Here is a 12197-nt window from a genome sequence, read left to right on the forward strand (position 1 = left end):
TTTACAGATAGGGAAATCTGAAGGTTATAAAAGGGACTAAAACTCAGCAGGCAATTCATAGGAGGACAGGGAAATAAGAGGGAAAGCTGCATTAAATCTTTAAAGATAGAGATGGTACAAGTAAGCTAAGTAGTTTTGTGTGATTTAAAAAAACCTACTCTTAAGCTTATGTAGTATATATGTACAAAAGTGGCTTTATGCAGTTGTTATTTAAAGACTAACTTACATTTTTTGGATCTGGATTAAACGTTCTTTACTTTCTCAGACTTGAAAACTGATATTCCTATTAATAATTAAAATTAACTAAAAATATACATTATTTTAGTTATATAGGAATGTTTTAATATATAACTTTGAGGCCAGATTTCTAAAAAATCTGTTTAGGCAAACAAGCTAGCTTTCCTTCTAGGTTCACTCGCTGTATGGACCCCTGTTAAAGTAATTTGGAGACATTCCTTCTATTAGGTATAAAGAAAACCAAATGTCACTGAAAATATTTTTATTAATTTCCTTATATAAATAAAATAGTCAACTACTATAATTCTTTGTTAAAGGGCATTTATGATATTGAGTATAATATTGATAATGATTTAAACACTGTAGCTAATTAAGACTTATTTATGACATCTATTGAAATTCTTAATTACCCAGAAATTATGAATCCTGGGAACCTGTGGTTGTGGCAGAATGGCTGGTTGGGTTGGTTGGTTTTGAAATTGAAGAGCAGAGATTTTAACTTTAAAGTCAGTTTTGATTTATAAAACTCTGAAATTTTAAGTCTGTGACTTTTTTGTATGAAAAAAATCATACAGTCTTATAATTCATTTTATTCTAGTTGAGATGCTTATTTACAAGGAATGCCTAGAAGTAATATATGCCTGCCACCATGCGGTGGCAGTAGCAGATTCAGGCTTACCTAAAGCCCTGATGCAGCCTGTTAACACTACAGGATTGCTAGAGGGATAGGCAGTGAAAGAAACTGTACGGAAAAACAAAGAATTCGAGAAGCAAAATAACATTTTAAGACAACTGCTTTACTGTACACATGAATAACAGGAATGGTATGGGGAATATGTGACTAAATTAAACATTTCAACTTTTTTATGACTTCAAGGACAAAGGCCTAAAGAGCTAAAAGCCTAAAAAATGGTTCTCACAATAATATATAACACAGAAAATAAAAGGGTACCACCTTTATACACTGTTAGAAATAACGTGAAGTGTAAAGTTGTGCGTATCTGCGGCTCTTGAAGATTATTATCACCCTGCCTTGTATTATATATTAAACCAAAACAAACAAAAAAGAGCAAAAAACAAAGAAACCTTGGACACTTAGAACTGACTTACTTTCTTAAAAATTCAGAGAACTAGATGGTGACAGTGGTAGTACATCAAAAGCAGTCAAGCACATAGTGTCCAAGCATAGTTCATTTTCTCAAACTATTAATATATAATTCCACTTTTTCTCCTTGAGCTTGAAAAACTTCTCTTCCAGATACCTAAGAAAAATGGATACCTTCTGCGTTGAATCCATGTAGCAATCTGAAAAAAAGAAACCAAGTGGGATGGTATTGAAATGCTAGTTTGTAGTAAGTAACAACACATACATAGTCCCTGTACCATGAGTTCTAAAACACAAACACTCCTAAGATGTCAGCAAAGAAACTTTATTCTTCAATTAAGTTTATGAGACGTATATTGGTTAAAGCCACCTCATTTTGGTGTCTCTCCTGTCGTAGCCTATATGTCTTAAAGCATGATAAATTTAACTAAAATAATCTTAGACCTACACTAACCGTGGCCTAAGAGCACACTGGCACTTGTTCCATTTCAACCTGGAAATGAATGCAAAGCTGTTTGGAATTAGAGACAGGAGAGAGATGAATGGCTAATCTCATGTGTCCTTTCTTCCTCTCGGAGCTCAGTTATTCAGACTCAAATGCTTCTCTCTGGATACCTATGTACTTATCAGATCACTGTTTTAGTAAGCTGCATGTTTAGTAACCTTGCAGAAAATTAATAAGAATGAAGGAAAATAAGATGAAATATTTTTATTTAGACCTGCCTGAGATTATTTTCAGGATGGCCCGTAAGAACCAACAAGATGGGTTAAGATATCTAAAGATGGGTACTTATAGATAATGTTCAACTCCTGGCATTAACATCTAATGAAGACAGTAGTAATGCTAGCCTGCCAATAAAATATAAGTGTCATTTGTCTCGGTTATATACAGCTGTGTTCCTAGCATAAGAAGTAAACCAGTGACTTTATCAATCTACCCTCTTTTTTTCAGCCTCTAGATCTTGGAAGCTTTAAAAATGAATTGGTTAAAGAGACAAAAATTTATGGTTTTTTAGTTAGGAAATCAAAGTGTTAGTGATTAAAAACAATGAATGCAGGTCAATTATTACCTGAGTATTTGACACGTTACTCTGCTTTCGTAAGATTTACTTGCTTAATTGAAGGAAAACAAATTTTGCTCTATATTGCCCAGTTAATTATGACACCATTCTTTCTTACTTCAGGTGTATAGAACTTGCCTCAGTCCATGAAATAAGTTACTGAACCAGTTAGAAATGATAACCAGATATGATTGTAACTAATATTATTTCATACTTAAAAGCTATTCTCAGTAAAGAAGATGCAACTATATGTATTGTGATTCTTCTACCTGAAAGGCTACTTTGAAGAGACAAACTATTAAGACTATGAATGGGAGTTGGGGGAGGGGGCTGGAAGGGAGAAGCACACACACCATAACTCACACTGTCACAGAGGTTATCTCCAGGCCTGGACTGTTCTTCACTTACTGTTCTTACAGAAAATGTTCATTCTGCTGCAGCTAACTAGCCTCCATCTTCTACACCAAATACTATTCCATGCCATGGAAGTGCTATGCAATAACGCCCAGGTAGCACCTTATAACCGCTTAAAAGCCTTTAAATCTCTAAATATGAAGGTGTCACAGTAAAGAAATGTAAACATGTAGTAAAAGGAAAATGTAGTTACCTGATGAAATCATCTATGTCCATGGAACGGGCCCGCTTGTCACTAAAACCTGTGCTGGTTAGGATTTGCTGTATTTTATCTGCTATGCTGAAATCTTCTGGTATTATCTATCAATACAAGATTCAGAATAAATGAACAACATATCTTTAATGAAGTCACCTTGACTCTTTTTTTTTTTCAGTTCAGTAAGTCATAAACAGTCACCTTATCTCTTCATGATAGTTTTGGAAAGCCTATCTGTGTCGATAAGGCTTGCATCTCAATTCATTAAGTGGTTGATGTTCAGCACATACCAAATACTCATCGTGTATACTGCCCTTTTTCTTAGAAATTCTGAAATACTTGTTTCAGGATTCGCAAAGTACTTCATAACATAATTAAAGCTGTAAACTAAGTTTTACAGCAATTGTTAATATCTTTTAAAAATAACATTTTCTTGGCACAAATTTCATTAAACTAGCTAGCTAGTTTTTCTCAAAGATAGCCTCTCTAACCCTTGAGAATGCTTCACACTTCACATCTTCCATCCAAAAACTTCTTAATCCAATTTAGTATTTCCTGTGTAGGTAGTTTTTCAGAGACTGTATTCATAAAATGGAGGTAGCTATGCTACTGGTACATTAAACCATGTAAGAACTGAGTGAAAAAAAGGAAATTTGCTTTTATCTGCCACTCTGTTTAGACTGGAAAACTAAAAAATTATCAAACATCACAGTCATATATAGATGTCTTGTGTTTACACAACTAAAGAAAATGTTGCACAGATAATGGTAGGAGACATGAGGTTCACAACCAGAATTTGCCATATATCTCTTACTTTATTCTAATTATTTCAATTTCTGGGTATTAAAGTCACTGAGAAAAAGATAACTTTAAATTTGTAATTTCTATGTGAGCAACAAGCAAGAAGGGATGGCCCCAATTCAAAAGCTAGCAAATACCTTTAAGCGGAGTAAGTTATACATGGTTAAAATTTGGGAGAAAATTATGACGCAACTGAATCTTTTTATAGCCAAAAGAAAAAAAAACTCAGAAAGGACAGGGTATTCAAGGCTGCTCAGATACACTCTACAAAGTATACAGCAGCACTGACCTATTAAAGAGTTGACGTTCTGTTAGATACTATCTTTTAAGGGTCCTATGAAATGTTCAGAATTAAAGAGTTTTGTAATGATACAAGAAACAGTAGGAAATGGACATTTTAAAACATAACAATTTATTGAAACAAAAACATTTTGTGCTTACAATATTATGGATCGAACAGTGAATTCTGTAGTTTTTTTCCAATAGCTGTTGCACTGCACTTGACCTATATTACATAAAGAAATTATCTCACTATTATTCCAAACATTATAAATTTCTTTTACTGTAAGATTAAGCCTATGTTCCACATGGTAAAATTAAAGAACTAAAAAGGTTGGATATTTAAACTTCTGAAATAATCACAACTACTACTATTTAAACCTAATACATACCTTAAGGAAGTTTTAAATTACAAAAAACATAATCTCAAAAATTAGTTTTTTCATTGTGGCTTTCACCATTCTTTTTTACCTTGGGCCCCAAATTGCTTTTATATTTTTCCAAGTTAAAATGCCATGAATCTTTCAAAAGTGTGGAAGGGATCCATCTGTCACCCATTTTTTTCCAAAGAAAAGCAGATGTGGGGTATAGTTTTTGGGTTTTTCCCATTTCTCAAAAAAAAACCTGATCTAATTCCCAAGTCCAGGAACTTTTCTTCATTAAATTCTCCTGCCTCCCAAAGTACAAAATTAAAAGTGTGTCTGGACATGGATAATCTGTATGCTTTAGGGTAATACTGTTCAGGAAAATGACCAAATTTTAGCGCTCAGCACAGTATCTGAAGCACTGATCCCTCATATATCATAAATTAGTAAAATACTTACTTGAATGCAGCAGACAATGTCTTGTTTTTCCTAACAAAGGTGATCCTCACTAGGCCATCCCATTCCTGAAACAGTAGATGGTATTTTCTTAGAAAATATTTTAAGCCCCACTGATACCTAGTAGGTACAATTTTGTCTTACTATATAAAACTAAAAGCCTTCTGAAGTGATAAAAATGTTCTATATCTTGATGTGTCTGGCTCATATATACAAAAGATCTATACTTCATTTTCACACTTTTGTGCACCTCATTGATTATTTTATCCTCAATTTTAAAAATAGAAAACATTTGTGCCACATCAGAACAAAGAACATTGCATTTATTTAAATCTAACTATCGTTTTCAAAAGAACATGACTCAAAACAGACGTGATTTAGAATACAGCCTGTGTAATACACCTAGCTAAACCTTGCAGGAATAGCTGACAGCCACACCACCGCCACCAGCTACTGACCATATAAGCATGTTTTTATCCAATGTGATTGCAGTGAGGTTTTACATCAAGTCATAAGGCTTTCTTCTCTTTTTAAATGGCAAAAATTAGAATTCTGATTAAACAGTGTTACCCATACTATTACTTTAACACAACTATTTTCATTTTATCTTGTTTCCCATGTCTTATTCAAATAGATACATGTTTTCTGTAGATATAAATCTTCAGCAAGCTGCAATGGTATTCTAATCTTTTTATCTTTTGCAAACATTTTCCATGCTCTTTTGAGTCTTCAACAACTATGTTGTGTCAAATAATTCCATCTACTCCATCACAGGATGTATTATAATTAATATTCTCCTATTTAGACATTTAGGTTGACTCATTTTTCTGCTGCTACAGACACACATCTTCCACCTTGGACTTTTTTTCCTTTTATTGAATGACCCTATTTTAACCTCACCTGAAAATTGATAGGTGGTGGTGGATTCTTAGGTTCTATCCTTACGACACTGGATTCCACCTTGGGTGGTGGTCTGAAGTTATTCTTTCCGACCTGTTAATCAGAAAATGTTTAAAGTAGTCCTCTCAAAAACAACTTTAAATAGTAATCAGAACTTCCCTGGTGGCGCAGTGGATAAGTGCCAATGCAGGGGACACCGGTTCAATCCCTGGTCCGGAAAGATTCCATGTGCCAAGGAGCAACTAAACCCGCAAGCCACAACTACTGAGCTGGCATGCTGCAGCTACTGCAGCCCACATGCCTAGAGCTTACGCTCTGCAACAAGAGAAGCCTGTGCACCACAATAAAGAGCAGCCCCCGCTCGCCACAACTAGAGAAAGCCCACACAAAGCAACGACTGCAGCCAAAAATAAATTTTTTTTAAAAAAGAGTAATCATACATGCTCTCCTCACAGAAGGCACAGCTAGATGCTCAATGATGAGTTAAGCCCCATCATTTCAACAACAGTCACTTACTTTCATTAGATGGTCCACACGTGCCAACAGCTGTGTGTTAATTGACAGTCTGCAGTATAACTTATCTCCAGGTTTTGCAACCAGTCGGAGAGCAAATTCTCTTTGAAACATTAGCACAGCACATCTGAAAAGACAGCAGAAAGGAATAAAAAGAGAAAGGTCATTTTCAACTATAAATGTATTTTAACTTCAATGACTTTTCTTAGGTGGGAAACAGTAAATCAATAGCTGTGGTTAATAACAGCTGGCCAGAAGGGAGAACAGTTTCAGCCTGAGCCTTATTCCCATAGAATGACAGGCTACCTTTGTTTTTCATTGTATAATGGCTGTAGCTCTAACCCCTTGTGAACATAAGCCCTCAATGATCAGATGAGTGAGTATTTCAGGTCAACAAAAGTTTCACGAAACTATAATCACCTGGTTGACATGAAATGAATGCCCTCTGATATATTCCATTCCATGTCATTTTTTTAACAAGTGACAGTCATGGCTCATTAAATTTATTTTATACCTACTAAGGAGTTTGACCTGCAATTTGAAAATCACTGCTACAGAGTGTACTAGAAACCAGTTAGCAAGGACACTTAAGAATCTAGACATAAGAAATTTGACCTGGGCTAACAACAAAAGCGTAAGAAAATATGGAAAGGCCATCTGGTCTCAGAAGCACGACTCAGCCCACACCTCTCCCAAATAACTCTAGCAATTGCTAAAGAATGTGAGACAGAGAGAGCAAGCAGCACACACATTGATACTTTCTACAAAACAAATTCTCCAGTAGTTTTTCAACTGAATTAACCTTAATCTTTGGCTATCCGTGTTCATGGCCTAAACTAATTTTTCTAAGATTTGGCAGTAACTTTAGTCTTCTTGTCACAAACCTGAAAAAAGGTCGGTGCAGCAACAGCTTGAAGACAAAAGGAGAAGAGATCTGGAAAAGAATTAACAGGTTATTTCTGGGAAAGACCCACCAGAGAACCATTTAGCAAATATAATGTTCCTACATTTTGAAAACATACCTGATAAGGCAAATTTGCCACACAAGCATCAAAGAATGGCAGATCTGTTTTTAACACATCACCCACCATTACTTGAAGTTTGCTGGCCAGAGGCCTGATAATTAAAAAAAAAAAGCAATTAAAAAGAACATTGTTTCACGAGATTGAAATGTACTTTTAATTCTATTATGTATACTCACGTGCCCTGAACTCTTTTGTGAAGTTCAGCTACTAGCCTTGGGTCAAGTTCACAAGCAATTACCTAAATTAAAAAAAAAAATTTTTTTTGTAGGTTAATTATGGAGAAATCTTTTCCTGTTAATTCAATAGGAACTTACATTATTTAAATGAATTAAAATTCTTTTCCCAATTCCACCATCATTATTCTTCAATTGTACTCTACCAGTATATTTTAAAGAACTTACCTGAAGAGAATTTAATGAAGAGATGATTTTACAAAATGCGGCAAGGGGGTTAAAGGAACAACAAAAAACATCACCAGAAAAGTAGGCAGCCAGACTACATGACTGTTCTACCCAAATACTTCACAGGATTACTGTGCTCATATGGCTCCATGCTTTGTAATTCAAGTGATGATGAGAAAAAATACAAAATATGTCTTTGAAGTAAATGTTCTTTGGAAGTATACAAAGCAACTGCTCTGAAATGAGTAGGTCACTTCTCTCACCTACTAAGATCCAGAGCATATAGCACAGATAATTTCTCAAGTAAATGAAAAGGGATACCACATAGGCTGAAATTTTATTTCAGTATAAGCTGAGGTTTTGCGGACTTCCAGGAAGACCCTGTCTACAGAGCACATATATGTGAGGTTTAGTCTGCTTAGCTCCCAGATCCATTCTCCAGCTTTGCTGTACCTGTAGGGTAATACAGTCCAGCTCCCTCGCCCTTTGACTTCTTGTTGGGCCACGCTAATGGAAGGCATTATTGGTTCCAAGGGGTGGGGTTGAGTACTTCCTAATGCCTGCGCCTGCCTTGCACAAGTTCTGGCAGCGGCCATGTTTGGCTACGGGTGGTCCCTGTCCCTGCTCTTTCTGGGCTCCGGCAACACATTTCCCTCCTCTTGTCCCTTGAGGTTGCTCGATGGTAACTGTTTCCTGCTGTTGATCGTCCCTAGGTTTTTCACTAAATGTTTACTGGTTCCCTTAACATTCCCACATTTGTCAATGGTCTCTTCACTGAACTCTCTTCAGATAAGTTCTTTGTTGCCTGCATCCACCAGAAGACACAGTGATGATCCGACTTAACTGGAACTGGATCCGCCAAGAGACAAAGAAGGTACCAAGAGCAGCCAGGTGACACTCCAGTCTCAGAGGCCTGTGCTAGATCTCCAAAGTTCTAAGTCCAATAACTCCAATCCCCTTGCTTTGTTCCCCTGAGCCGAGAGGTGGTAGCTGCTTTTTGTAATTCTACTCTTGGGTTAACCTCAGTGTTTTATTCTCTTGGTCCTCTAACAACCATGTAATCAATTCCCTGTACTGAAGTATCCAATGTCATTTGTTTTCCTGATTGATATACCTATGTTTTTTTCTTTTAATCCATTAAAAAAAATTGAGACATAATTGACATAAAACATTAGTTTCAGGTATACAACACAATGACTTGATATATATAACATTCATGACCACATAATTACAATCTTTTTTCTTGTGATGAGACTTTTTACTCTCTTTGCCAACCTTCAAATATACTACAGTGTTGTTAACTATAGTCATGATGATGTCCATTACATCCCCAGGACATATTTATTTTATCCTGGAAATTGGTACCTTTTGACTCACTTCACCCAATTTGCTCATATTTTATAAAGTTTCTAGCAAAGGAGCAAGAGTTAGCGTTAAAATAACAGCAATTCATTAAAACAGATTTATACTTGTAAACCACCTAAGCTTACTCACATGATACCTGATACCAAACACTAAATCCTCTCTTTACCTTTTTTGCCTTTTCCAGCAACTTTACAGTCATATTGCCAGTTCCAGGTCCAACCTCCAGCACCACATCAGTTGGTCGTAAGGCAGCCTACAAGCAAGCACAACTACTTTAGCTTTACAGGCACGTCTGAACACATAATTTAATATACTAAAGCTATTTTGCTTTACTCAAAAGTGCACAGTTAGGAGATCTTATTCTGACTTCATTTTTAGGAGATTGCTTCATGATCTATGTCTTAAAAAATTATCTCATTAACATTAGGCACAAGTGGAAATTGAACAGTTCTCTTAACTTGGGGCAATAGTTAGGAGTCAGAGAAGTAGGAACAGCAGTTCTAAGAGTGGCATTCTCCTTCCTATCTTTGAAATGATTCCAACAGCACCTTGTTACCAACACTATTATCACTAGGTTCCAAAAGGAAGGACCAAAATGATGAACCATAGCATGTTGTCCTGGTATTTCTCAGTTCCACATCCATGTATGGTTTCAGGCAGAAGGATCCAGAAATTGTACACAAAACTTAATGTCAGTCCAGTGGTTAGGACTCCATGCTTCCTCTGCAGGGGGCCGGGGTTAGATACCTAGTGTGGGAACTAAGATCCCACAACGCTCAACACGTGGCAGAAAAAAAAAGTGTATGTATGCACATAGCTGGCGTATTCTGAGTCTGTAACTTTCATCACATGCACAAAGGAATTCATGAGCCAAAAAGGTTAAAAAGCTAGGCCAGCTCTCAATTTGCATACAACACTAAGTTGACATCTCTCACCCAGGTAATGTCCTTTCTACAGCTCCAGGATACTTCCTTTGCAACCATGAAAGTAATCTTCACCACCTATTGTTTCACGTCCTAGCTCCCAATCATACAAAACAATAAGAAAACATCAATAACCCATACAGGAAGAATACTCTGAAGAGTTTACATGTGGCATTGGCTTATAACATACAGGTTTCTCTGGGGAACAAACTTCCAAAAGTGTCTGTTTGGATATAATTTTAGAGTTTGCAGTAAACAAAAACTAACAGTGATAGATGCTGCCTAGAAAAAGTGATTGGTAATAGAAGAAAAATATGGAATTTAACAGGTAGAAGTGTCAAGCTAAGAAGTAAATAATCTACAGAAAGATAAAAGAATTTGGAGTCAGAACCCGAGACTCACAGAATAAAGCAAATCATATTGAAGAGAACTTGCGAATCCTACACAATTCTTCAATTCATTCAACAAGTATTTATACAGCATCTATTTTGTGTCAGGAATCCTTTCTGTGCTTAGATATTCCTAAAATTAAAATCAATAACCCAGTAACTCTCTCCCTCTCTTTCGCACCCACCTTATCGATAATGCTGTTAACAATGAGAGGATTTTTCAAAATATGCTGCCCAATCCCCGTGTTGAACATGAGTCCTGCAATAAAACATGAAATAGCCTTAATTTCCCAACTAAAAACATTAGACCTTCCCAGAGAAGAAAACAGGATAGCTAGGGGACGGTATCTGCGCCAGCTAGGAGTGCCAAACGTCACGCTAAGGAGCCTGGATGACAGACTGTTTTAAGGCCACCCCTTCCGTGAAAGAAAGTCAGAGGCGGCGCGCGGGGCCTGCGCTCGTCGCTCGGGCAAACCCGGGACTCGCGCGCTCCCGGCGCCCGGTCTCACTGTCCCCGGCAGAACTCCGCCCTTGCCCCGGCTCGGTCCCACCGGAAGTCCCAACCAAGGGACCCCAGCTCTCTCGCGGCTGTCCCCACCTCCGGCGCTCTTCAGCTGCCCGCGTTGTTGTTGGCGCTCGCGGCGGCGGCCGCTAGCCGCTGATTTGATCTTCGGCATCTCCGCAGGCAGAGAGCTCACAGGCCGAGGAAGTCAAGAAGGACCCGAACCCGCAACCTCTAGTCTCCGCACCACGTGGGAATCAGCAGCCCGCACCACCAGCACCCTATCGGGCCACGTGGGGGTGGGGCGAAAACACGCCCCTTGGTTTGCTCCGGGGTCCGCCCCCAGAAAGAGGCCGGGCCTTTGGAGCCCGATGGCCGCCTGGAATAAGCTCGGCCTCCCGGGAAGCCTAACCTCGGAAGCCTACAGATCCCAGAAGACACCGCGCTGCCGATACTGGCAGTTTGGATTGGCTAGTTTAGAATCGGGGGCGGGGCCTTGCCCCTACACTCACCAAGCTAGTTAAATAGGTTTGGGTGTGGGACCTCAAGGAAGTGGAGGAAGCTTAAGTTACGTAATGCAGTTAGGCTTGTGGATGCTTTATCAGGCTAGGTTGTTGAATCGCTCAAATCCAGAGAAAATTTATGTCATGTATTTCTCTCGTGTATCCCAACCGATTGTGGGTGAGGATCCCAGGAGCTTGGGAAGAGGAGGTCGCTCCTCTAGCGGGAGTGAATTCTCCGCTGCTTGTATTACGGAAAGTAACTCTGAAAATGTAATTATGTGTTGAGTTTGACTGGCCATACTGGTGGTTTCGCTTCTTTCTGTGGCGCATCATTAATTTCCTAAACCTTTCCTTATTGAGCTCTTGCTTTGTATTAAACACTGCTGGGTGATGGAGATTCGAAGGTAAATAGGAAACTGACCTCAAAGTTTATTCTACTGAGAGAGTTAGACAAAAAGTCTGAAACTGTAAATGTGGTCATTGTTATTTATTGGCTATTGTGATAGGACGCTGTATCTGACCGAAAGTTACATGAACACAATGTCCGTGTCTGTTTTAGCTGTCAGCGAAATGTTTCTGTGTGTACCTTATTTACCTGAAGAAGCAATCTGTTTTTACCAAAGCTGACTTCTCTTCCCTGCACAATTTATTGTGTGCATTCCCTAGCCTTGCTCTTTCTTTGCTGTAATTCTAATTTAGGAAAAAATGTGTATACCCTGTTAGCAATTTCAACTGTCTCTTAATTCCATTAATCATTAATTT

The 12197-nt window shown here is 37.9% G+C and overlaps 1 protein-coding gene across 1 annotated transcript; it reads right to left on the bottom strand.

Moving 5' to 3' along the window:
- Positions 1–1013: 1013 nt before the first annotated feature.
- DIMT1 (DIMT1 rRNA methyltransferase and ribosome maturation factor) lies at positions 1014–11351 on the bottom strand. Its single transcript, XM_040262581.1, has 12 exons — positions 11029–11351; positions 10616–10689; positions 9285–9371; positions 7529–7590; positions 7350–7443; positions 7212–7261; positions 6331–6454; positions 5815–5907; positions 4918–4982; positions 4256–4319; positions 3011–3117; positions 1014–1542 (listed from the first exon to the last, which is right to left on the bottom strand). The coding sequence occupies exons 1-12, from the start codon at positions 11105–11107 to the stop codon at positions 1500–1502; spliced, it is 942 nt and encodes a 313-aa protein (XP_040118515.1). The 5' UTR covers positions 11108–11351; the 3' UTR covers positions 1014–1499.
- Between the last annotated feature and the right edge of the window lie 846 nt (positions 11352–12197).

This window comes from Oryx dammah, unplaced genomic scaffold (genome assembly GCF_014754425.2).
Source record: "Oryx dammah isolate SB20612 unplaced genomic scaffold, SCBI_Odam_1.1 HiC_scaffold_20, whole genome shotgun sequence".
NCBI lineage: Eukaryota > Metazoa > Chordata > Mammalia > Artiodactyla > Bovidae > Oryx > Oryx dammah.

What these genes read in the sequence shown, in the direction of transcription:
- DIMT1 (XM_040262581.1), bottom strand. Translation starts at nt 11,107, where the DNA reads ATGCCGAAGATCAAATCAGCGGCTAGCGGCCGCCGCCGCGAGCGCCAA. An exon ending in TTAACAGCATTATCGATAAG is followed by an intron (nt 9,372 to 10,615) that starts GTGGGTGCGAAA and finishes GCTTGCTTGTAG; the next exon opens with GCTGCCTTACGACCAACTGA. An exon ending in CTGCACCGACCTTTTTTCAG is followed by an intron (nt 6,455 to 7,211) that starts GTTTGTGACAAG and finishes CTGTCTTTTCAG; the next exon opens with ATGTGCTGTGCTAATGTTTC.